Source organism: Oryx dammah, unplaced genomic scaffold, assembly GCF_014754425.2.
Source record: "Oryx dammah isolate SB20612 unplaced genomic scaffold, SCBI_Odam_1.1 HiC_scaffold_8, whole genome shotgun sequence".
Classification (NCBI taxonomy): Eukaryota; Metazoa; Chordata; class Mammalia; order Artiodactyla; family Bovidae; genus Oryx; species Oryx dammah.
This window is the reverse complement of record NW_024070192.1, coordinates 39,004,375-39,026,306: the sequence shown is the minus strand read 5'-3', so window position 1 is coordinate 39,026,306 and position 21,932 is coordinate 39,004,375. Positions and strand designations below refer to the sequence as shown.

The following is a 21,932-nucleotide window of genomic DNA, read 5'->3' as shown; positions in this document are numbered from 1 at the left end:
CTGACCCGACGGGTTTCTGCTCACCAAAAGGGTTTTGAAAACCGGGCTGAGGGCTCCATCTGCAAGGTCCCACCTGCCTCCAAAGTGCTATGTCACACAACCAGAGAGACAGGAAGAGAAGGACCACTACTAGTTGGGGAAGTACTTCCACCCTGGCCTGATACAGACTAAACATTCACGGATGAACTGAGAGGGTGAGCATGGCCAAGGACAGGGAGGTGGGGCCCTAGGGACCGCTAGGGACTGTCCTCCGAGCGGCAGAGGGCTGGGCTCAGGAGACCACGGCCGGAATAAGCCACAGTGAATCATAAAGACATTCCTGCTGTCAGAGAACTCACTGAGGACCCAAGAGAGGAGATGGATGTGTGCAGAGCAGGAGAGTTCACTGCATGAAGCCCAGCTTCCTGGGCGAGGCCGTCCTTAGCTGGCTGAGGGTCCACCTGAGGCTGGGGGAGTCGGGGGTGGTGTGTGTGTGTGGGGGGGGGGGGGCGGGACCTGGGTTGGCCTCAGGCTTGTATCAGGCCTCATCCCTGATTTTTACACTTCCCAGGCCAGAGTCAGGGAAGGGACCTAGGGCTGAGGCAGGTAGGACGAGGTAGGGAGGGAAGGGAAGGTCCCGAGGGGGAGGGAGCGCGCTACCTTTGTTGGTGGGCATGAAGTCCTTCGCCTTGTCTTTACAGTAGTGGAGGCAACAGGAGAGGATCAGGTCATCGTTGTTACCCTGGAAGAAGACAGGGTGAGTGCCGCTGGGGTCCCATCTCAGTGGCCCGCCCATCCACGCCCTGGACCTGCTTGGCCAGGTCCCACTGTGCTGAGTTACCCGGGGGACAAGGAACCCCTTCCTGGGCCTCGATGGTGGATGCCCCCTAGGGGCAGGAGGTCCAGGCTGGGGGGCCTGCCTTGAGCCCCTCCCTCCCAGGGCCCCTGTTCTGAAGGCTGGCTCGAGCGCTCCCATTTTGCCCTGGGTCTCACCAGCTGGCCAGTGATGTCCTCGCTGCGGAAGGCGATAGATTCGAGTTCATTGCCACGGCTGGTCAGGGCCCGCAAGCAAGAGTCCCGACTCTCGAATCGCCGCTCGAGGAACTCAATGGACTTCCGGGCCTTTTCCTGCACCACGCGGGCATAGCCCCCGGCCCGGTGGTCTGTCTCCTGGCCCTTGGCCAGGCCATCCAGCTCATTGATCACTGAGGAGACACAGTCCCACAAGGAATCAGCCTCAACAATCACGTCTGTCTTGTCTGTCTGCACCCAAGGCCTTGCTTTCGCAGGCAGCTTCTACGCAACCCCGGAGGCCACGTGGCCCCACAGGAGTCTTCCCATGAAACCGGGGCCCTTGGAGGGCAAGAAGTGCTTCGATGTTCCAAGTGTTCTCTCTTTTTTCTGCCTCTTCCCCTGGGCCCCACCCTTCTCCTGGGAGGGATTTTCTGGAGCTGCTGTATTCAGAGGAAGAAACCTGGCCCCTCCATCACATTCCTCAGTTATAGAATCAAATCAAGAGGGTCCCTCAGGAGAGGCAAGGGTATGCAGCAGCTAGAGGGAGAGGGGCACCCTCCCTCATCCGCCCGGGCCCCCAGCTGTTCTATGCCTGTCCTTGGCAGAGCGCGAGGAGGTCACGGGGTGGGAAGTGGGGTCACGGCCTCGCATGCAGGGACCCTGTTAGTCCACTGAACCATCCCCTTGGCACTTCTACCTCCTCTGATACTGCACGTGTGTGTGTGTGTGTGTGTGAGTGTGTGTCTGCCTGCCTATGTGTCTGGGACACGGCTTCATTTTCTGGTGAAGATTCTTTCCAAAATTCCAGCCAAGAGCCTGAGGTCAAGTGGGAAATATGCACTCCTTGGGGGCTCCGGGAGAGTTTGGGGTCTGAGGCCTCTCCTCAGCACAGTGATTCACGGCTCGGGGAGTCGGCGTGAGCACGCTGTTCCATGGTGAGCCTGGCACTCACTGTCTGGGTATTCAGAGACACTTTCTGGAAAGGGCCCATGTGGGAGCACGAACACACACACACACACACACACACACACACACACACACACACACACACCCCATGCCTTCAGCAACCTGAAGCTGCAGCGTCCACACGACGTATGGCTGAGGTTGCGGAGTAGTGGTGGCTGAGTGTATGGTACACCAAACAGAACATCAAATGTGAAAAACTAGTATTCTATCCCAAAATCTGCTTTCCTGCTTCCAAACTAAACAGGCTTCAAAGGGGAAGCTTGTTTGTGCTTCTGCACCAGGCGGGGCTTCTTAATGCTGGGGTCAGGCCTAAGGAGCATGGAGCAGGTTAAAGAGCACAAGAGACAAGCGGGGAGGCTGTCGGCTTAACCCTCTGTGCTCTGGGCACAGGGCAGGGGCCTGCTCTCCTGTGACAGAGCTGGCATTTCCCGGTGCCCCTGGGGGCTGACTATTCTATAGCTGCCATCTCCTCTGGGCCCCCTTATATATTTGCTCCCTCCCCACATAATCTGGCTTCCCCCACTGGCCCATAAGCTCACCAAGGCCAAGGGCTGCAGCTCTGCCTTTCATGGGCGCCCTTGGGAACAAGGAGACAGAGCACATGGTGGGCCCCATCGGTGCTGGTGACCAAGAACTCGTCGGGCTGGGGTGGTGTCTGAGGCTCCTTCCAAGACTTAGGTGAGCAGCCTGAGACGTGGCTGCCTCTCAATTACCCCATTTCCTGACCATCCAGCAAAGAGCACCCAATTCACTTTCTCACTCCTGAAAATCTCCTGGGCAGGAGGGCACGGGGACTTGGTCTCCTGAAAGCTGCCCCACCTGGGACCCGGTGAGGGCAGAGGGGTGGCTCCAACAACACGAGGGTCCGGCTCGGCCCCGGGGAGACAAGCTGCTTTACTTCTGAAGAACAGAAAACCTTCCCATGGGTCTCAGGGCCTGGGCTGAAGAGGCTCTGGCCAGGCCACATGGGGAGGGGGAAGGAAGACAGGGAGGGTGGAGGCAGGCCGAGGGCCGCTTCAGTGCCAACATTCTCAGGTGGTGCTAACGTGTTTCCCACAACCCCCCAGGGTTCTACAGCCTCTGCAGGGGCGGATGTTTCCTGCCCTTTGTTTCCACCCTCATCTGGCACTAAGACACTGGGGACTGGGAGGGAAGGCCCAATGGAACATCTTGGCATGGATGTCAGAGGTGGCTTGGCAGGCAGACGGCCAGTCTGGCAGACCATCCAGAGGCCAGGGCTTCCAAACTTGCTCCAAGTGGCTGCTGAGAGGGGACATTAAGCAGCCCTAGCTTCCCAGTCATCTTCCAGACCCCCTCCCTCCAGAGGACAGCTCTCGGCGCTAGTGGCTGAATGAGTTGTACAGAAGCCCGGGGCCCCTCCTGAAGCCGACCCACCACAGGGCTCCAAGAACCAGGGGTGCCTTAGACAGTCCCTGGAGATGGCCCAGCTGGGCTCCTCCAGCCTGAGGGTGGAAGCGCACGAGCCGGCCCTGAGACGCTGACCCTGTACCAGCAAACAGCGACCAGACAGTGGTGAGGGCCCAAGTGGCAGGAATCCACAGGCGGGAGCCGAGGGCCTCCATCGGTCCGGCCTTGGGGTGACACTGGCCAGAATAACGCTACCTCGAACCAACAGAATGATCGTGAAAAGCTACAAGCCCATCAGACCAAAGGCATCTAACCACTTCAAAATCCTCCCAGCCTCCCTGCCAGACCACCCAGCAGCACTGCCGTTATCTGCCAGGGCTGAGTGTTTACCAATAACGGGAACCAGCTTTGCTGTTTTACTGCGAGCTTTATAAGGATAAAAACAAGGGCTGGGCTCGGGCAGCCTCTGGTTGCTGGGACACAGGAGTCCATTTGCTCAAGCAGTTTAAGCCACGGATCAGCCATAATAATTCGAACTGCTTTGATTATTAAACAGTCTCCCTTGCCCCACGCATTCCCAACTTCCCTGCAAATCCCGTCTTACACACACGGCGAGGCTCTGCCTGCCGGGCCCCCGGGGTGCGGCGCGTGCGTGCAGAGGGGCCTCGCTGCGCATGTGCAGGGCGGGCCCGGCTCCGACTCACCGATGAGGGGCACCACTAGGATGTAGTTCCTGCTCTCCAGCAGCTGTGCCAGGCTGGCCAGGTGGTCAATGAAGCCGTTGGTGTCTGGTACGAGGAACAAGGGTCTGATCTCGAGCTCCATCTGCCTCACGTGACTCTGGTCCTCCAAGACAGCCTACGGGGACACAGAGTGGTCGATGAGCAGGCCAGTGCCGGGCAAACCCGGGCCCTGACTCTACCGTGTGCATCAGCACCCTGCCCCCTCAGCCTCAACCCCTGCTCCAGAGTGACAGCCAGACTCCCGTGGGGCTGGCCCAAGACAAACCCACGGAGACCAAAGGCTTGGGGAACAGGGTGTGACTAAAACCCCACGTGGGACTGAGAAGGGACCCTGATGGCATTCAAAATAAAGGGGCTCTGAAAGGAAGACCTGGGGCTAAAAATCAACAAGGCACAGGAGAGTGGCTTCACACACGTTACTGAGAATACAGGAGGTACTTCTTAATCTAGATACTTTAGACACACACATATACTCAGAATTTGTCATTTCCACTTACTTCACTGTGTAGTTAAGAAGAAAAAAAAAGAACCACCTCAAAACCTATGCAAAAAAAGTGATGCTGACAACTAATAATTGACACCAACGTCTCCCAGAGTGGCAGGAGTCCACACAGCGGGACAGACGACATCCCAAGCCACATGTCTGTACAGAATGCCATCTGGACTGACGAGAATGAAGACCGTCTTCCCCCGACCAGCCGGGTGCTCCCTAGGCAGGGATCGTCTGTGTCCCACCCGTGCTGCTTTGCCACAACTCTGCGCAATCTATACCGTTTGTTTACTTGGTGTTTTTCTTTAGATGGACTTCAAGTCAACTTGCTTTTGTGGCTCAGCAAATAATATACGTGGTATCAGGAGTCTGAGCGCCCAGGCAAGCTGAATTTCCGCAGTAAGGAGTCAGCGTGCCTCCTACGCATCACTAAAAACCCCTCGGGCGGCACCAGCGGTCTGGGCAGCACACCTCAGAAAGCTCCTGGCCTGGAGCTTGTCAGTCTTACGTGTTCCCATCTTTCAAGGTCGCTTCCAAACCCATTTGGAAAAGCCCAACTTTCTCAAGTCTGACAGGGCACGCATGGCGGAGGCCCTGGGAGATAGGCTTTGGGTCCACCTGTCACTAGGGGCCTGATCACTCTCTGGCTGCTTCGTCTTCTGGGGACCATGGCCAGGAAGCAAGCTGGTTTGTGGGCATCTGCCCAGAGCCCGTGCCCCGGTGTGTGGAGCTGGAGGACACCAAAACAAGCCTGGCAGGGGCCCGGCGCGGAAGTCCCAGCCCTGCCCTGCCCTTCTGTGGCCTCCTGCCACACACCAACTTGCAGGCACACAGACACGAGCCCCGAGCAAGGGAGATGTGCGTGCCAACTGAGATGGGGCCCATGGGCTGGGCCCTGGCCACTAACAGTCAGTGAGGAAGGTGTTCAGGTTTCACTGGCAGTGACAGTAAAACTGAAAGGGCATGCCTCCGAACGCTGGGGGTGGCGCCTCTGTGACCTGCTGGGGACCTTTCCCTTTGAGTAAGTCGCTGCTGCCACTGCCACCAGAGCTGGTGGAAGGCACAGGGCGCCGGCGGGCATGAGAAACGTGGCCCAGGGGCTCGCCTGCAGTCTCCTGCGGCTCTCACTTGGGGAGGGAAAGCACCTGGCCTGCGGGCCACCTTCCCAGGAACCCGGGTCCCCGGCCCTCGCCCTGGGGCTGCCAGCCAGTGGGTGACACACATTCCATTGAACTCAGCCTGGGCATTTAAAAAATATTACTTCTCAGTGTGAGTGAGTCGACACAGAACGTGTGATGGCGTGGGCATTTTGTGAGGACAAGAAACGGCCCCCGCTCAAGCTCAGCGAACGCCCCAGCCTCTCCTCGTGGGCGGGGCTCCAGCCTCTGCCCCCATCGCCCCTCTTCCCAGGCCTCAGGGCTCTCCAGCTCCCTTTCCACTGCCAGCAACGTGCTCTTGGTGTCCCGGGCCCCCAGATCTCTGTCTTTCTCGGTGAGAAGGGGCAGGATGAGCCCTCTTGTCGGGTTCGCCCGAGGATGGCATCTCTGCCGCTGCCTCCCCCACTCAGACCCATCACGTCTTAGTTTTCCTGCCTCCAGAAGTGACCCTCCGGCCCTCAGGCTGACCCTAAGGAAGTGGCACTGGCTGCCCTTTCTACCCTGTGGGAACAATGAGCTCCCAAGACCTCGGACCAGCCTTCCTCACGGAGGGGGGGGGGTGCCTTTAGGCCAGGTGGCTGAGGGAGGCGGGGGCTGAGCCTGCTTGGGTGTTTTGATGACAGGACGGAAGAAAAATCTAGGCACAAGGTCCAGGGAAGCGTGCGCCGTCTGAGTTCCTTGAGTGCTGGCTCAGGGCCAGAAAGGTGAACGGAGGCCACGGTGTCATGGGGAGGTGGCAGCCTGGCTGGGTCCCCAGGGGTGGGTGGGACTGAGCTGCTGAGGGTGGTCGGGGCTGTGCTGCCACCATCCGGTCCCGGGGACACCCGCGGACAACTTCCCTTAACCTGGTTTCTGCCCAGTGACTCACCGCACCACTGCTTCCTGTTCCCCACATGCCCTCCTGGGTCTCAGGAGATTCGATGAAGCTGCTCCCCCTTCTTTTGGGGGTACCAGTAGGCCTCTGGAGGGGGGGATCATGCCTGGGTCATGACACTAGCCCAGTCCCCTTAAGAGAATTCAAATGAGGAAGGATTGGGAATCGCAGGCCCTTGTCTGTGGGTGTCGGTGTTTCCGGTCCTCTGAGTGGCGCTGTGTGTGTGTGTGTGTGTGTGTGTGTGTGTGTGCGTTTAGCATTTGCCCTCCCAACTTTTCCAGATTTTACCCGTCAGATTCCTGGCAGCTGTGCACGGCGCCTGTGCCGGCCGTCACGTCCCACTCTGATCCCTGGGTCGCACGGTGAGAGAAGGACACAGGATGCGCAGGGAGTGAAAAAGTGATGTCGGTGGGGCGAGTGCCAAGTCCCCACTCAGAGCCATGGGACGCTCGGGGAGAGGGGAAGCATGCTGCCGCGGAGTTCAGAGGCCGGTAGTGAGATTTATTTTTGTTTGTATGAGCAAAAAGCTGCAGAAGCCTCTGGTGGGGGTGAGGGGGGCGCAACTGGAATGCTGTGATTCAGACAGACTGGCCCTGGCCCGGAGTCAAGTGTGCTGACCCGGAAGGAGAGGTCCTTAGGAACCCTTCTCGCTGCGGCGAAGGCTGGGCCGCAGTGGTCCTCTGATGCAGAGCTGGGAACCCTAGGGAAAGCGTGGACATGCTGATCAGACCAGGGGCAACAGGGACCATGAAGTCATCCAGTGTGAAGAAAGAAAGAAGTAACCGTGTCTGAAGGCGCTCAGTAACTGACTTTCTCTGAAGCCCGGAGGCACCCTGGAGCAGGCTGGTGGGGACCTGGGAGGGGGCTGGTCCACAGCGACATCTGAGGAGGAAGCTGCAGGGCCGGGGTCCCCAAGAAGGGCTCCTTCACAGGTTAAGTTCCTCCCGTGCTGGGGATGACTGGGGGAGGCTGACCTTTTTAGAAAGTTGAGACACTGAGTGTTACAAATAAAGGCAGCGCCGTTAGTTCACACGGGAGTCGTGGAACTGAGGAGCCTGGGTCACAGGGCAGCACCAGGTCAAGAGCAGGCCTTCCTTCTGCTCAGGGCTCCACAGGGGCTGCAGCCACAGGCTGATGGGACTGTTGATCCCTGGGCCTCTCGGGCCAGACCAATGTCTTCACCAGAAATGAGAAGTTTGGTAACACAGCGAATTTCCACGTTCATCCTGTGTCTCAAAGTATCTAGCTAGATGCCTGATATTAGTAACAGCCAATTTCAGTTTCCGTTCTTCCTGCCCAACTCCATTTTTCACCTTTTATATATCCAGTGGGGGTGACTATCTGGGGCAGCCACTAGGGAGCAGAGCTGGGGATGGTGAGGTGGTGGACTGCTGATCTCTGTTACGAGATTCATGGTGCTCTTTTTCCTTTCTCCTTTAACTAAAGTTAAATGGAATATTTAACTATTTAAAGTTAAGTGGAGGTATTTAAAAAAAAATTTAAAAACCTGGAAAAATGGGAATGAAATATAAACTAGGAAAAGCTGGTGAGATAACCACCGGCATTGTAGGCAGACATTCTTGTTTTGGGGGACACACTGTGCAACATGTGGGGTCTTAGTCCCCCAACCAGGGGCTGAACCCATGCCCTCTGCAGTGGGAGCTTCCAGTCTTATCCACTGGCATTCCTTCCTGAACTGCAGAAATCCGTGGGTGCAGATTCTGCATCTGCTCCACAAAGCAGCCTGGGTCACTGGCTTCCCTTAGCATCTTCATTGCAGGGGGTTTGCTCATGGGAACATTTCTGCTTAGGATCCCTTCTCTGGGTATTCAGAGTCGGTACCACAGAACTTAACATATACTTGCCGTCTTTTTCAAGGTTATAATTATGATGACTTGCCTGCTACTTCTTGCTGCCCTTTCTAGATGGACAGGGAGTGGCAGGGCCAAGCATGCCAACCCTGGGCTTGCTCCAAGCAGCAGCCCAAGGGTATTTTGGCCGAAAAGCCTGACCTCTCTCAGGATGACAGCCCCCTGTGGATGCTGCAGGAGCCAGAGAGGTGCGAGTGGCTGAAGTGAGCTCTGGGATGGGCGTTTGCCCAGCTCCACGGGCTGCTGTGCCTTCCTGTTCTGGCGTGAACGTGCCCCTGGCCGGGTAGTGCGCTGGCTCCCGCCCCGTCTCCGACAGTTAGGAGCCAGGGCTGAGTGTCCGCCTTCCGCTGGATTCCATACAGGTGTGGGGGCTCTGTGTATGCCCCATTGTTCCACAGCGCCGCCCCCCACAGCTGGGTGGCAGTGTGAATGGGCTGCAGCTATATTTAGCATGAAACTCCTGGGGCCGTCACAAAGGAATGACCGCATCTTCAGGAGGGTGGGTGGGCGGGAAGGGGACAGGGGAGCAAAGCTATTTTCAGAACACATGTCATTGCTGGCTACGGAGCAAGGCTGTGGCCATAACGCCGAGGGAAACAATAGCTGTGGCCAGAGGAAGAGCCTGTTATGTTTCAGGTGGGATGTTTGCAACTGCTCAGGAAACCTGACCCCGCCCGACAGCAGCACAAATCACAGGAGAGCCTCGTGGAGGCAGAGAGGAGGCGGGGGATTCACAGGGCCAGGGTGAGGTGCCAAGAGGCCACGCCTCGCCTCGAGCCCGGAGGAGGATTTTCGGCGACTGTTTTGCCCTGGGGGCCTGGTTAGGAATGAAACACTTCTGACCAATTTCCCAGACAAACCAGGCCCCCTGCTCTGGTCTCTGACACCTCCCGAGAAGGGCAATGGGAACAAAAGGAACTCGGCAGAAGGCAGCAAGGTGGGCACAAGCAGGGCAAGACGCAGAGCCGCCTCGGGCAATGGGTGAAGGCTGGGCTGGGCCGAGAGGGCAGTCTCGAAGCCTTCCCTGGGTGGGCGAACTTGGCCCCCAGCGCCCAGAGCCCGCTGAGGCTCCAGCTGCACAGGTCCTGAGAGCTGCCCACACCCCTTTCCTGACCTCCAGCCGGCCCCACTCACCAGCCTCTGTGCAACGCCGGAAGCGGGGAGGGACAGGCTGCGGAGGAGGCCAGGCCTCGCCTCCCCCCATCCCGCAGCTGAGTGCAGGCCTAGGGGTCTAGGTGGGAGCGGGGGAAGAGGGGGTGTGGCTCCGGCCCCAGATCTCAGTTGGACTTTACAGCCAGCATGGGGGCCCGGAGGGTTTTTTCCAACCCCATCTTCATATCCCCTTCCCCAAACATGTGTGGTTCCTGTTTTGCTGCATCTGTAAAAGGCGCTGGGAGCTGGGGACCTGCCTTACACCTCTTGGTTAACACCCCTGAGATGGAGGGGGTTCGGAGCCGTGTAATTTACAGCCCATCTCCCCGATCTTAATTCACCCGATGCTCCTCTCTTCCTTATTGTATTAGTGTGACCAGGTACCTGCCAACAATAATGGCCTCTCCAGCTAGGAGCCTCTCCCCCACTCCCAGGACAATTTATACCTTTTCCTTGGGATTTTCCCCCCTTAAATTAAACAAAAAGAGGAAAAATAAGAAAAGGTTAACATGGGTTTGGAGCGCTGCAGCCCCGTAGTTCTGGGCAGGGAGCCAATGGCCTGAGGGCACACACATGTGTGTGCTCTCCCAGAAGGGCCTTCACCGGCCCTGTTTTACAGCCACCTCGGCACAGACTCCAGGGTTCACGCATATGGCCAGACAGATGTGTCTGGCTTACGTTCAAGGCTGGAAAATGAAGAATTATGGAAGTGAAGGGCCCCGGGCATTAAAGGGGGGCGGGGAGAAGGGAAGGGGGGAATTTTTTCTCTGCTGAGAAATCCTCCTGTGGCTGTGAGGCTGGAGGAAGAGGGCTGACAGGAGGCAGGCCGCCAGCAGCAGCGCATGTGGGGCCTGCTCTTAAAGGGGCCCTAGCTGCCCGGCCTGATGGCCCGCAGCAGGCCCTTGGTGCCGGGACCCGAGCATCCTGCTCCGAGGGAGCTGACGGGCTCCCCAGGCAGCAGCGGCCACAGGCCCCAGAAGTCAAGCCCCGCATGGGACTGCTGTCAGGTACCGCTCGTCACTGGGGAGGCTGGGCTGCCCACGGCGCTCGGGACAAGGACAGGTCCCCTCGGCACGCGCTCCTCCAGCGGCTGGCGCTCCCCTTTGGTAACAGGGCTCGCTCCCACGACACGTCACTGACCTCCATGCCAGTGGACACTCTGGGGCGGGACTTCCTTGGTTCGCCCCCATGTACCCTGGCAACCAGCCTGGTAGGTGCTCAGCACTGCTTACCACACTGAGCGGAAGACGCAGGACCTGATTGCAAGGAGTTCACGGTGCGGCGGGGGAACAAGCCCAGCAATAAGTGTAATCTGAGACGCGATATACATTTCACAAGTGAAGTATAAATCAGTGCCACAGGAGCACTGAGCAGAGAGGTGAACTCCTCCTGGGGGGAGTCGGGGAAGGCTTCACTGGGGAGATGGGGTTTCGTCTGGGGACTGAGGGAAGAATAGAATTTCAACAGGTAATAGGAAATGTGGAGCAGAAAAAAGGGTACTTGGGCTTGAGGGAGCAGCGGGAACCAAGACATGAGCGTGGGGAAGGGCAGCGCCGTCGGGGGTGGTGGGCGGAAGGAGGGTTGGCGCTGCCGGGGCAGCGGGGCCGGAGTGTCCAGATGGACGGGCACTTCGCGTGCACTCTTTCTGAGGGAGGTGCTATCACCACTGTCGTCTGACAGGTGAGGAAACGGGCTCAAGGAGGTCAAAGCATTTGCCCAGCATCCCACAGCTTGTGAGGGCTCACGGGGAATGGGAGAAGAGGCTGGGAAAACAGACTGGGAACAGCCTCAGCTGCCACAGTAAGGAATTCAACCTTATTAGGCAAGCAAAGGTGCTGACGATTCCTGGGCAGGGGAGTGGCGCCTTTGGGAAGGGAACGATGAAACTATGTATAGTGATGCACTGCAGGCAGTGAGCCTGGCTCACAGACCCGGTCCCACAACTCCAGGAGCCGCCATTTACAGACTCCAAGGTAAATAGGACCCCGTCAGACTTGTGCAGGGCAGGGCTGCTGGCTCCAGTCTAGTCAATCCCTGGGCTAAAGCAGCAGCTGTGGCGATGGGAATGGAGAGGAGAGGAGGGCATGAACGAGCGAGCAGACAGGATCTGATAAGAAATCAGACGTGAGGGGGCTTTCCTGGTGGCTCAGTGGTAAAGAATTCGTCTGCCAGTACAGGGGACACAGGTTTAATCCTTGGGCCGGGAAGATCCCACAAACTGTGGAGCAATTAAGCCCGTGCACCACAGCCACTGAGTCTGTGCTCTAGAGCCCGGGAGCTGCAGCTACTAAGCCCATGTGCCACCACTACTAAAGCCTGCACGCCTTAGAGCCCGTGCTCTGCACCAATGAGAAATCCATGCATCACAACTAGAGAGTAGCCCCCACTCGCTGCAACTAGAGGAAAAACCTGTGCAGCAATGAATACCCAACACAGCCACATATAAATAAATAAATAAAACTAAAAAATAAAAAAAGCAGATATGATGACTTAGAAGCCAGTGAGGAGCTTTAAGATGATGATCTCAGACTTCCTTGATAGTTCAGTGGTTAAGAATCCACCTGCCAAAGCAGGGGACATGGGTGTGATCCCTGATTCAGGAAGATCTCACATGTTGCAGGGCAACTAAGCCTGTGAACCAAAACTACTGAGCCCTGCCCTAAAGCCTGTGCTCTGTGACAAGAGAAGCTACTGCAAAGAGAAGCCTGAGCAGCACAGTGAAGAGCAGACCCCACTCGCCACAACTAGAGAAAGCCCAAACTCAGCAGCGAAGACCCAGCACAGCCAAAAAGTAACAATAAATAATTAAAAAAAAAAAGATGACGCTCTTTTTAGTATCATTCATGAACCCACTGAACAAAAATATCTGCTGAGTGTCAACTCTGCATGCTAAGACTAAGAAGTAAGAGAAAGGAAGGAGAAGAGCAAGTAAAGAACAATGGTCTAGAAGCCCAGGAGGTTGGTGTGGTCAAGAATACGAAGGTCCTTGTGAGCTGGAAAGAGGTGGCTTCAGGGCCCAAAGCTACAGGGAACTCAAGCGTGATGAAAAACCAACAAAGACAAGTACTTGTGGACCTCTGATACAATCGACTCTATGACTGCTGGGGTGAGAGTCAAGAAATAGAGGTGGTGGTATGGAGACAACTTTTGGGATGACTGATGGTGAGGAAGAAAAGAGCTTCAGGTCAGGAAGACAGACATCCTGAGGACGAAGCTCTGAGGGCCAGGACAGAGGTTTACAGAAATCACAAAAAGAGGGAGGCAGCGGCCATACCACCGTGACGGTGATGCTGTAGAGGTACTGCAGGCTTAACTCCAACTGGTCGACTGGTACATACATGTCTAAAGGCCCACGGATCCCAACAGACAGAGCTCTCCCCAGGGCAGGGCTCTGTCCGGTGGACCATCAGTCTGCTGTCAGCCCTCGGTGTGCCATGAGCACATCCTATGTGCCATGCACTGTGCTGGGGCCTGACGTGCACCAGCTCCTGCAGGCCTCACGGCCATTCCACGAGGGAGGTGCTGTCACTACTTTCACTGTGCAAATGAGGAAACTGGTTCGGAGAAGTTAAACCATGTGCCCGAAGACACATGGTTGGTGAGTGGTGGAGCCCAGCCTGATCAGGTCGTCCTGACCACACGGACTATACTCCATGCCAAAGGCCAGAGGTGGGTGAAGAGAGGGCTGAAGACAGACATCCCTGAAGAGGACTGGTGCTTCCCCACGTGTGCAGCTAGTCTTAAAGCAGGAGCATGGCTGGCCCTTCCCCATCTGCCCTGACAGATAAGAGGAATAGGTAAGAGGAAGTGAGCTTACAGCACAAGAGCTGGACCTGGGAGAACCATAAGGAAAAGTCTGCGGGCAGGGACAGTATGGGTCCACGAGAGGCCCGCTGATGTGAGAATCCTGTGTGGAGATGGAGTAGTTTCTCTCTGAAGGGTTTAGCGTGTCCTATCCAGAGGGGCTCGGCTATTACAGTGGGAATACATGCATGCGGACTGCAGCCAGGACACCACCAGCTCACCCCCGAGAACAGGTGTTCTCAATAGAGAACCCTGGTTTCTCCAGGAGTGTCTGCACAAGGCTCAGGGGAACTGGGAAACCCCCGAAACTATGTGAAAGGTCGGGTCTGTGCGGCATCACAGATCATCACAGGGGGAGGAGCTTTCAGCAGATTCTTGGGGAAGAACCTGACCCTGCCTTGGATCCCAGGAGGAGGGGGACTGCAGGTGCCGAACCAGAATTGAGCAGCGGAGGAAGAACACAGGTGGCGGAACCAGTCAGGTCCCAGCGAGAGTGTCCTGCTCACCCCCACCCCCATCTCCCCTGGGCCCTGGGCAGACCACCACCCACACCAGAACCGCGTGCCTGGCCGGGCCCCACCTGGATCTTCTCCTGGCGACGCTGCTGCTCCGCTATCTTCCTGGCCAGAGCCAGCTTCTTGGCCCGAAGCTCCCTGATGTCGTCCTCGCCCCCGCTGCCTTCGGCCTCCGAGTCTTCCTCAAAGTCTTCAATCACCACGTCCTCCTCCTTCGGTGGGGGCGCAAGTCAGGAGAGAGAGGAGACCGTGAGCCCACAGCGCTGACCAGACCCACCCTTTGGTCCCTCGCGCATCTCAGCTCAGGCTTCCCTGACCATTCCCTGCACAGGGCCCCGTGGTGTATGTTCCCCTTGGCTCGGGGAAGTGCCATGTATTCCCCCGGCTCTCCTGTGCACTCCAGGGTCCTCCTCTTGCACACTCATAGATCCACACTGTATCTACTTCCATGCCTATAGTCACAGCCCTTTCTTCTTTGCACATACTCCAAATGTCAAACTTTGGGCCTATTTTCATTTTGAAACTCACCAAAGGGGGAAACGACAGAGAAAGTTAAACCACCCAACTGAAGTGTAATTCATTCCAACGATCTGATAGGAATCACTCTGGCCAACAGCTGGGAGCTGGGCGTGGACGCGCCCTAGCCCCAGACGGCGTCAGGGAGCAGATGCTGCAGCTCAGCGGACCTTGCCCTGGTTTCTTTTTAAGACCACAGGCTGGCGGTGTGAGGGCTGGGGGCCCCATGACAGGAATTCACATGACACGACCTTGCACAGCTGCCCTCCAGGGGCCGGGACAGACTGGGAGAAGGCGGGCTAGCTTAAGGAGTCTCCTGCCAGGCTGGAGGCGCCTTCCCTAGGGATGGCACCTCCCTGCTCGCAGCCTCGGCTCTTAGAAGCCACTACTCCCCGGGTGGTCCTGGGCTCCACTTCTCACTCCTTCACTCTTGGCCTTGGTCAGTGGAGAACATGCAGCTGCCCGAGAGAGCTCCCTTGGAGGGACAGCGTTAGCACTGGTAAAGGGGTGGTTGAGCAGAAGATTCCTGGGTCTGAATGATAACTGGATGGTAATAATGATGATGATTATGACAGTAACAGCTGTCATTTACTGAGTGCTTACTATGAAGCCAGGTACCCGGCTAAGCATTTTTCACGTATTAATAACTCATTTAATACAACAGCCTGTGAATGGATGCTATCATCACCCCTAGTTAATAAATGAACAAATAGAGGTCTAGGGAGTTAAACGATTTGCTCAAGGTCAAGAGGTGAGCAAGCGGCAGACCAGGGATTCAAACCTTAGTGAGACTGATTCCAAAGTCTGCGCCCCTACCAATGACCCCCAGCAGTGCAGGTGCGGCCCTGGACCTAGATGGAGCTCAAGGCCAGCTTCAGCAGCCCAGCTGAGCTCCCGCAGGCCCACAGGGATCCTGCTCAACACAGGCTACGCTTTCCTCCAACCGCCCGTTGCAGTGGCATTCCGATGGACACGCTTTGCGGAAAGTGGTTAGCAGAGCGTGTCAGTGGGTAGGCAGTGCCTTGTCTTAGGAGGAGAATCGAGGGGTGGAGGGTTAGGTGTGTCGGCAGCATCCTTAAGGAGACGGGCTCTGTTCCGCTCGTGAAGAATAATGTCTGAATAAACAGCCCCCCCCTTTCCTCTCTCAATCACCTTAAGTGACTCAGTCTTACAGGGTAGAGAGGGACGAGATCTCAGGATGGGGCCACTAACCTAAGAGGTCTCAGGGGTCTGGGGTGCTGTCTGCAGTCACTACTCATCTGACAATCTGCAGGCTTTTGCAGTGTCACTCACTTCCAGAGTGGTCCAGGGCTTGGGAAGGAGGAAGGCCCTCTCTGCACATTTACTTCCTGTCTTAGGGGTTAACCTGGATGGGGTGAGTGGAGTCAGGTCCCTGGCTGGCCTGTGGGAGACACTGCCCCTGCCTGCTCTGATCAGTGATACACAGGGTTATCATGGGGCTCGCGCTGAGCCTGACTGAGGTCAAAAGAGGGTCAGCAAGGCTTGTCTGAGGTTGGCTCAGCTCTCACACCAAACGAGGAAGTGCAGGGTTGTGAAATTACACAGACCAGGGTAAGCAGGGTTTCCCAGGGGCCACTAACACAAAGGAACCTAGGAGGCTCGTGGGAAAAGGAAGAAGTGGGCAGCATGGCGTGGTCACAACCTTTGTCTGGTCAAGAAGCCTTGGAAGGAGGGAGACAGTGTGGCACAGCCGAGATCTGGGGCCAGGAGCTGGACTACTCCTTGCGAGAGGGGAAGAGCCCCTGCCCCTGGGCTTGCCTGCCGCCCTGGATCTGGTCCTGCAGGCTCCTGGGCCCCAGGGACATCTCCTGCAGTACCCTGGAGAGCTACCTTGCTCACCTTCTACTGCCTGCCTTAGCCTTAAAACATGGCTGAGAGGGCCCACTGGGGCGCTACCCCGCCCAGGCTTCCCTCACAGTGCCCAGGGCTTGGGTGGCACTGTTCTGCCCTGCCCAGAGCCTGGACACCCTGGTGGCTTTAGCAAGCCCACTGGCTCCTCCCATACTGACAGCTCATTCCTTCCCGTTATTCCCTGCCCAGGTTTCATCTGGAGGGCCTGGAATCATGGGCTCAGCTTCATCCCTGGAACCACCTCTCTCCTGGAAGCAGAGCCCTGTGTCATCAGGGGTGGGGTGGGGTTCTCCAGCTATTCCAATGAAGCCCATCCAAGACTGTGCTGCTCTGAAGACTCTGAAGCAAAGGTGGCCACTCTATCACTGCCTCAGATCACCAGCGGCAGCTTCCAGCTGACATCTGGCTTCCCGGGCCTGCTGCTGATTTCATCCCCGAACCCCGCCCTGCTCCACCGGGCGCTGGAGACCGCCGCAGGCCAAATGACTGTGCTGGCCGACGGCTGACCTGGCCTCTGGCTGCAGTTGCTTCCGTCCCCTCCTTGAGTCCCACGTTCCTTCCCACCTAAGCCCCCTCTGCCTCTAACACTGGCGGGGTGGGGGGCCAAGAGGAGGGAAGAGATGAGCATCAGGCAAAGTGGGCTCTTGTGTGCACCCCCAGCAGTCATCCACCCCAGACATGCAGCAGGGCAGCGGGCAGTGGTAGTAAACGCACGCACGCACCCACAGTGCCCCACCTCACAGCGACTCACCACCCACAGATGGCGGGGCAGCTGGCAGCAGTGTTCAGCTTAAGCTGACACACAAACCCCCTGTGCACAGAACCGCAGTAACAGTCACCCCCAGAAAGAAACCTACATGCAGGTGAGGCGAACACCAGTGGGGTCTGGCCGGGGTGGGCACTCGGGCTGGTGCACACACATACATGCACACACACCCTGTCTGGAGGGAGTGAGGCAAGGGCTACAGGAACAACCAAGGGCAAACAAACAAGAGGAGAATTCCTTAATCACATCAGGATGTGCAGGAGGGAGGGCGGGAGGGAGCGAGGGAGGGGGTGATTTTCCACACGGGGCCAGCAATGTCAGCTCTTCCTGTACGTGTGCTGGAGGCTGCAGTTCGGGCCTGTGCTGCGCTGGGCTCCACACATCCATAAACTTGATCCTCGGCCTGAACCCTAACACTCCCCACCCCCCCGACCCCCTTCCCTAAGCCTCCAGAGCTGCACATTATTAAACTCTTTCTTCCCTCCCTTCTCCTCCAATGCAGCATTAAAAAGAAGCATCTGGAACTCGTAGCAGAGCGAGATGGAGGCACTGGGGTGGGACTGGCAGGAAGGGGCACCAACAGAGTGCACTCTTGAGGAGCTGGCTGGTCACGTCGGCATCGCCACTGCTCTGGGTGGTTATAAATAGCCAGGGGTCAATGCTGAACCCTGGGCAGCGCGGGGCTGGGGGGAGCCGTCCCTCGGCCACAGTGGGCTCTTCCCGCATTGTACCTCATCTTCCAGTTGTTTTCCCTCTTGGCTTCCCATTTCCTTTCCCATGGTGTCTGGGACGGGTGCCACTGACACATATTTTCCACCCTTGAATGCCAGCAGAGGCTCTTCTTGTCCACAAAGGGCTTCCAGAAAATACTTCAGCACTGTGACCCTTTTGCAGTCGGCTGCAATAACCTACGGGGCGAGAGAGAGAGAAGAAAAACAGCACTTTCTAAAAGGGAAGATGAGAGACATTGACTGGAGGCTTAGGGGCACCCGAGTAATGTGTCATCTGCGTGGTGGGGGTACACAGGGACAGTGAACGGGAGCGTGTGTCCGTGAGATGAGGCCAAAAGCCAAGAATCCTGGAGTCACCACCATCTCCCCTCAGGTCATCTCTAGGGTAGCGGACAACCCCAGCACCAATGACCACTGTCCTCTGGGGTTTTGCCTCTGTTTGACTTAAGTCCTGATATGGTATCTAGCTGGACAGAGGAGGGGTGGAGGGTAAGACGCCGATGGTCACAGAACTCGCAGTCCTGGCACTCTCACTGCCACTCTCCATTCTGCTCCCAGCTCCACTCTCGCCAGACTCCTGAGGGGAGAACTTCCGGCCTGAGTGAGAAATGAATGATGAGGGCTTTCTTGGCTGTTTCATTTCGGGTTTCCCGACAGGTTCCTGCCCCACCTAAGAGCTTCTCGTGCTCAAGAGACGGGGGTCCGGCAGGAAACTGTTGTCAGAAGAAGGGAGACAGGCGAAGCAGGTGGGAGCAGACTGTTCCACCAAGCCCTGCTCCTCCAGGGGTTTGGGCTGTCCCGCTCCCATGTGGCCACATCAGCACACAAGCCAGTGCTGTCAGAGAGGCTGGGGCTGATTTAGCTGAAATGAAATCAGTGTCTTGAGCAATCATCACATTTGTAAGTGGCTGAGATAAAAGTTTCCATAGTCACCCTGCCTGGGGTCCTTCTCCTGCGAAACCTGCAAACCCACCTGCTTTGCACCTTCTTGTGCCCTTTCCTTCCTTCCTGGCCTCTGGGGTCCTCTCCTCCCTTCTGGGAGGACACTCATCAAGGGAGGAGAGGGGCTCCCATTGGATCTGGAGCTCACAAGTAGTGAAGGCCATTCCCACAAGGAAACACTGCAGTGGCCAAATATGCTGCAGGGCGGCAGCCCCTCCATGACCACGACTCCGGCCCCCCACCTGCCACCAACCCCATGCCTCCCATCCCATTGCGTGACAGGGACTGCCCTGGCTGCTTCGCACAGTGCGGTAACTAACCTGCAGACTGTCTTAGATCGTTTGCTCAGTGGTGCACAGGTGTCTTTTTTATCGCCCTTGCCTGGGTAATAACCCCCCGACCCCCTGGTGGCAGAGATTACATCTCGCACTTTCCTGGCAAGGGGCGCCAGGGACAAGCAGGGCACTCGGGAGGCGCATGGGAAGGGCTGAGAGGTGCAGGGAAGCCTGGCTGGGTACCAGAGGGAGAGATGAGGCAGGTATGACCCAAGTCCGCCAGGAGCCGGTGGAGACGAGCACCACTCCGGCAGCCGGGCGGCCGCGGGAGGCTGACCGCACACGACTGTCAGCCCTGAGCCGTGTGCCTCCATCATCGGCCACGTCTCAGCCTGGATGGAAGCCTAGGATGGAGGCACACGGCTCAGGGCCGACAGCGCCTCTGCTGGCCCTACCAACGGTCTGGGTAGCAACTGAGGCCTGAATCGCAGGCTGAATACCTCGACCACGTGGGAGGCTGGCCTGAAAGGTGCTCAGCCACCCGGGAACGGCTGAGGGAAGCATAGCTGTCATGAGCTTGGGGTGCCTAGTCCTGTGCTTCCAGAGAGGGAAGAAGTGCATGCCGGGCCAGGGCAGGTCACCATGGGTTCCATCGCGTGTCTTCACACATGGGATGAGGAAGGCTAGAAATACAGAAGCAGGGGCTAAGAGGCATTAAAGAACAGAGCTGAAATGAGTAATAGCCTGGCAGCCAGCACACACAGCGGCCTCCCTGCATCCCCAGCCTCTCACTTGCAGAGGAAACTTCTGCATTTCCACAAGACTGCCAGTTTCCTCTCTGTGGTCTAATTTTAACCACCTTGTCGTTACAGTGTGTGTCAGCCACCTGACCCCACTGTGACCTCTGACCTTCTGCCCCAGCTACTGCTCGCACTATGGAGAGTTATGTAACGGAGCCAGGACTTTCCTTTTCGGCGTGAAGCTGCTGTCACCGAATGGAGAGGAGGTGGGGTGAAGGAGTGAGAGAAGGACAGAGGCAACACCTGACGGTGGTCCCTGGCATCACCCTGGGATGAGGGGTACAGCGGCGCTCCTGCTGAGTGTGCAGCTGAAATCTGCCCAGGAGACGAGAGTGTGCCCCAGGGGTGTGTGTGCTGACAGGGGAGCCGGACAATTCCTGCTGTTAGGGCATGGGCCAGAGGGCACGCCGAGTGGCTGGGGAACAAAGCAGGATTCCTGGCCAAGAGGGAGGAAGGCCACATGTGTAGACGTGGGGCTACTGGAGACGGGGATTTCCAGGGACGCAGACACCCTGAGCTGGCCCACGACACATCCTTAGAGGATCGTGGGGAGCTCTCATCTGTGTGGACACACACACAAGCAGCGTCGCCTCCCTTCCCCAGCCCCTGCTCCACCACCCGCCCCCATTTTAGTTTTTACTCTGTTTAGAAGGAACCTGGCTTCTGGGGGATTCTGTCTGCTGTGCCCATCAGTTCCTCCCTGAGGGCAAAGGAACTCCTGGATGATTCTCAAAGGAGCTCTGGTCCAAGGGGGTCTCTAAGTGGGGTATAGAAAAGAATTCTGCAAGTTTGGAGAGAGAAAAGTCACCCAGCCTTTTGGAAGGGTGTTCTCGCCTTTGTGATCCAACTATGGGGGAGGAGAGCCACGGATGTACAGTCTCCTTAGGTTTCAGAGTGCACTGCGGGGGTAGCGAGTTGGGCTGGAGCGATCAAGGAGCTGGGAACTCTGAGAGGGAGGAAGTCCAGGGCTTGTCCAGGGGCCCATAGACACCTTTGGCCTCCAGCCCACTGGCCTGTCTGCTGAAGCCTTCTGCTTTCAGGTGGGAGGGACCAGCCCAGCAAGGTATGTTCCTCCTATACAAAGCCTCCAGCACTTGAGTAGGGCAAGAAAAGTTTAAATGTGTATAAAAAGGGCTGTCACAACAGAAGAAGCCCTTTAAACCACCCACAAAGAGCCAACTCCAAGGCGAGCTTTGTCTGGCCAAGGAGGATTTCCTGGTAGGAGAGGGGTTAAAGTTGGGCTCCCCGCTCAGAAAGGAAGGAGCCCAGATGCAGTCTATGACATAATCCCCACAATAGCTCTGTTCGTGAGTACATTTTTCCATTCTGTATCAATGAAAAACAGAGAATGTATGTGGTATGTACATTGTAGCTCTGGGCAAATTCTAGATTCTCTAGAGGAGAAAGATCTGGGCTGTTAACAGGTGGGGCTGGACCAGGGATGGAGGTAAGGAAAAGGCCTGGTGGCCAGGAAACACCCAGGGAACCTAAGACCTGGGGAACCTGAGACCTGCACCTTCCTAGGGGCAGTCATTGTCTTCCTCGAGGCACTCGTGGTGCAGGAGACTACGAGGAACTCCAAAGTTACTGGACAAAATGCCTCTCATGTCTCACTCCAGTCAGCTCGAAAGGAGCCTGGGGCTCTCAACAGAAGCCACCGCCATGGGAAGCCTGCACACCACAAGGAAGAGGAGCCCCCGCTGGCCGCAACGAAGACCCAGCACAACCAAAAATAAATAAAATTTAAAAAGAGAGAAGGAAAGGAAACTGGGGCTCTGGGTCAGGGAAGGGCTCAAAGAAGGGCACCCAGAGAAAGCCCCTTCCCCTCCCCTGAAGGCCGTCTGGGGCAGCATGCCCTGCCGGTGGGAACTGAAACCTCAAGCTTCAGGGCTCCAGCTATCACCCGGGTCAGGTCCACACGCAAAGAACCCAGCAGAAAGGAAAACTGAAAGTGAGATGTGGCTGGGCGATATGGGAGCCTGGCCTGTCCCGGGCTCAGTCCCTTCGAGAGAGATAATGTGAGCGTGCATATGGTGAGCGGAGGCTGGTGCCCGGAGGAAGCAGAGGTCTTGAGGAAAGCAGGAAGAAACCGCCAGG

General features: G+C 57.1%; 1 protein-coding gene and 2 long non-coding RNA genes across 5 annotated transcripts in view; 2 read left to right on the top strand and 1 right to left on the bottom strand.

Annotated features, from left to right (window-relative positions):
* The window catches only part of SMG6 (SMG6 nonsense mediated mRNA decay factor), a 198,714-nt gene that overhangs the window by 4,202 nt on the left and 172,580 nt on the right, over positions 1-21,932 (bottom strand). For all 3 annotated transcript variants that reach the window (XM_040243774.1, XM_040243775.1, XM_040243776.1), the window contains 5 exons: positions 17,819-17,995; positions 13,999-14,145; positions 4,032-4,185; positions 973-1,184; positions 640-721 (listed from right to left, as the gene is read on the bottom strand). In XM_040243774.1, the coding sequence (XP_040099708.1) occupies positions 640-721; positions 973-1,184; positions 4,032-4,185; positions 13,999-14,145; positions 17,819-17,995 (772 nt within the window). The remainder of the gene's footprint in view (positions 1-639; positions 722-972; positions 1,185-4,031; positions 4,186-13,998; positions 14,146-17,818; positions 17,996-21,932) is intronic.
* LOC120866213 lies at positions 9,180-17,617 on the top strand. The gene is made up of 2 exons (XR_005721611.1): positions 9,180-9,399; positions 16,511-17,617. It is a non-coding gene; the product is annotated as an uncharacterized LOC120866213 (long non-coding RNA).
* LOC120866214 lies at positions 17,963-21,531 on the top strand. Its single transcript, XR_005721612.1, has 3 exons — positions 17,963-18,105; positions 19,908-20,041; positions 21,360-21,531. It is a non-coding gene; the product is annotated as an uncharacterized LOC120866214 (long non-coding RNA).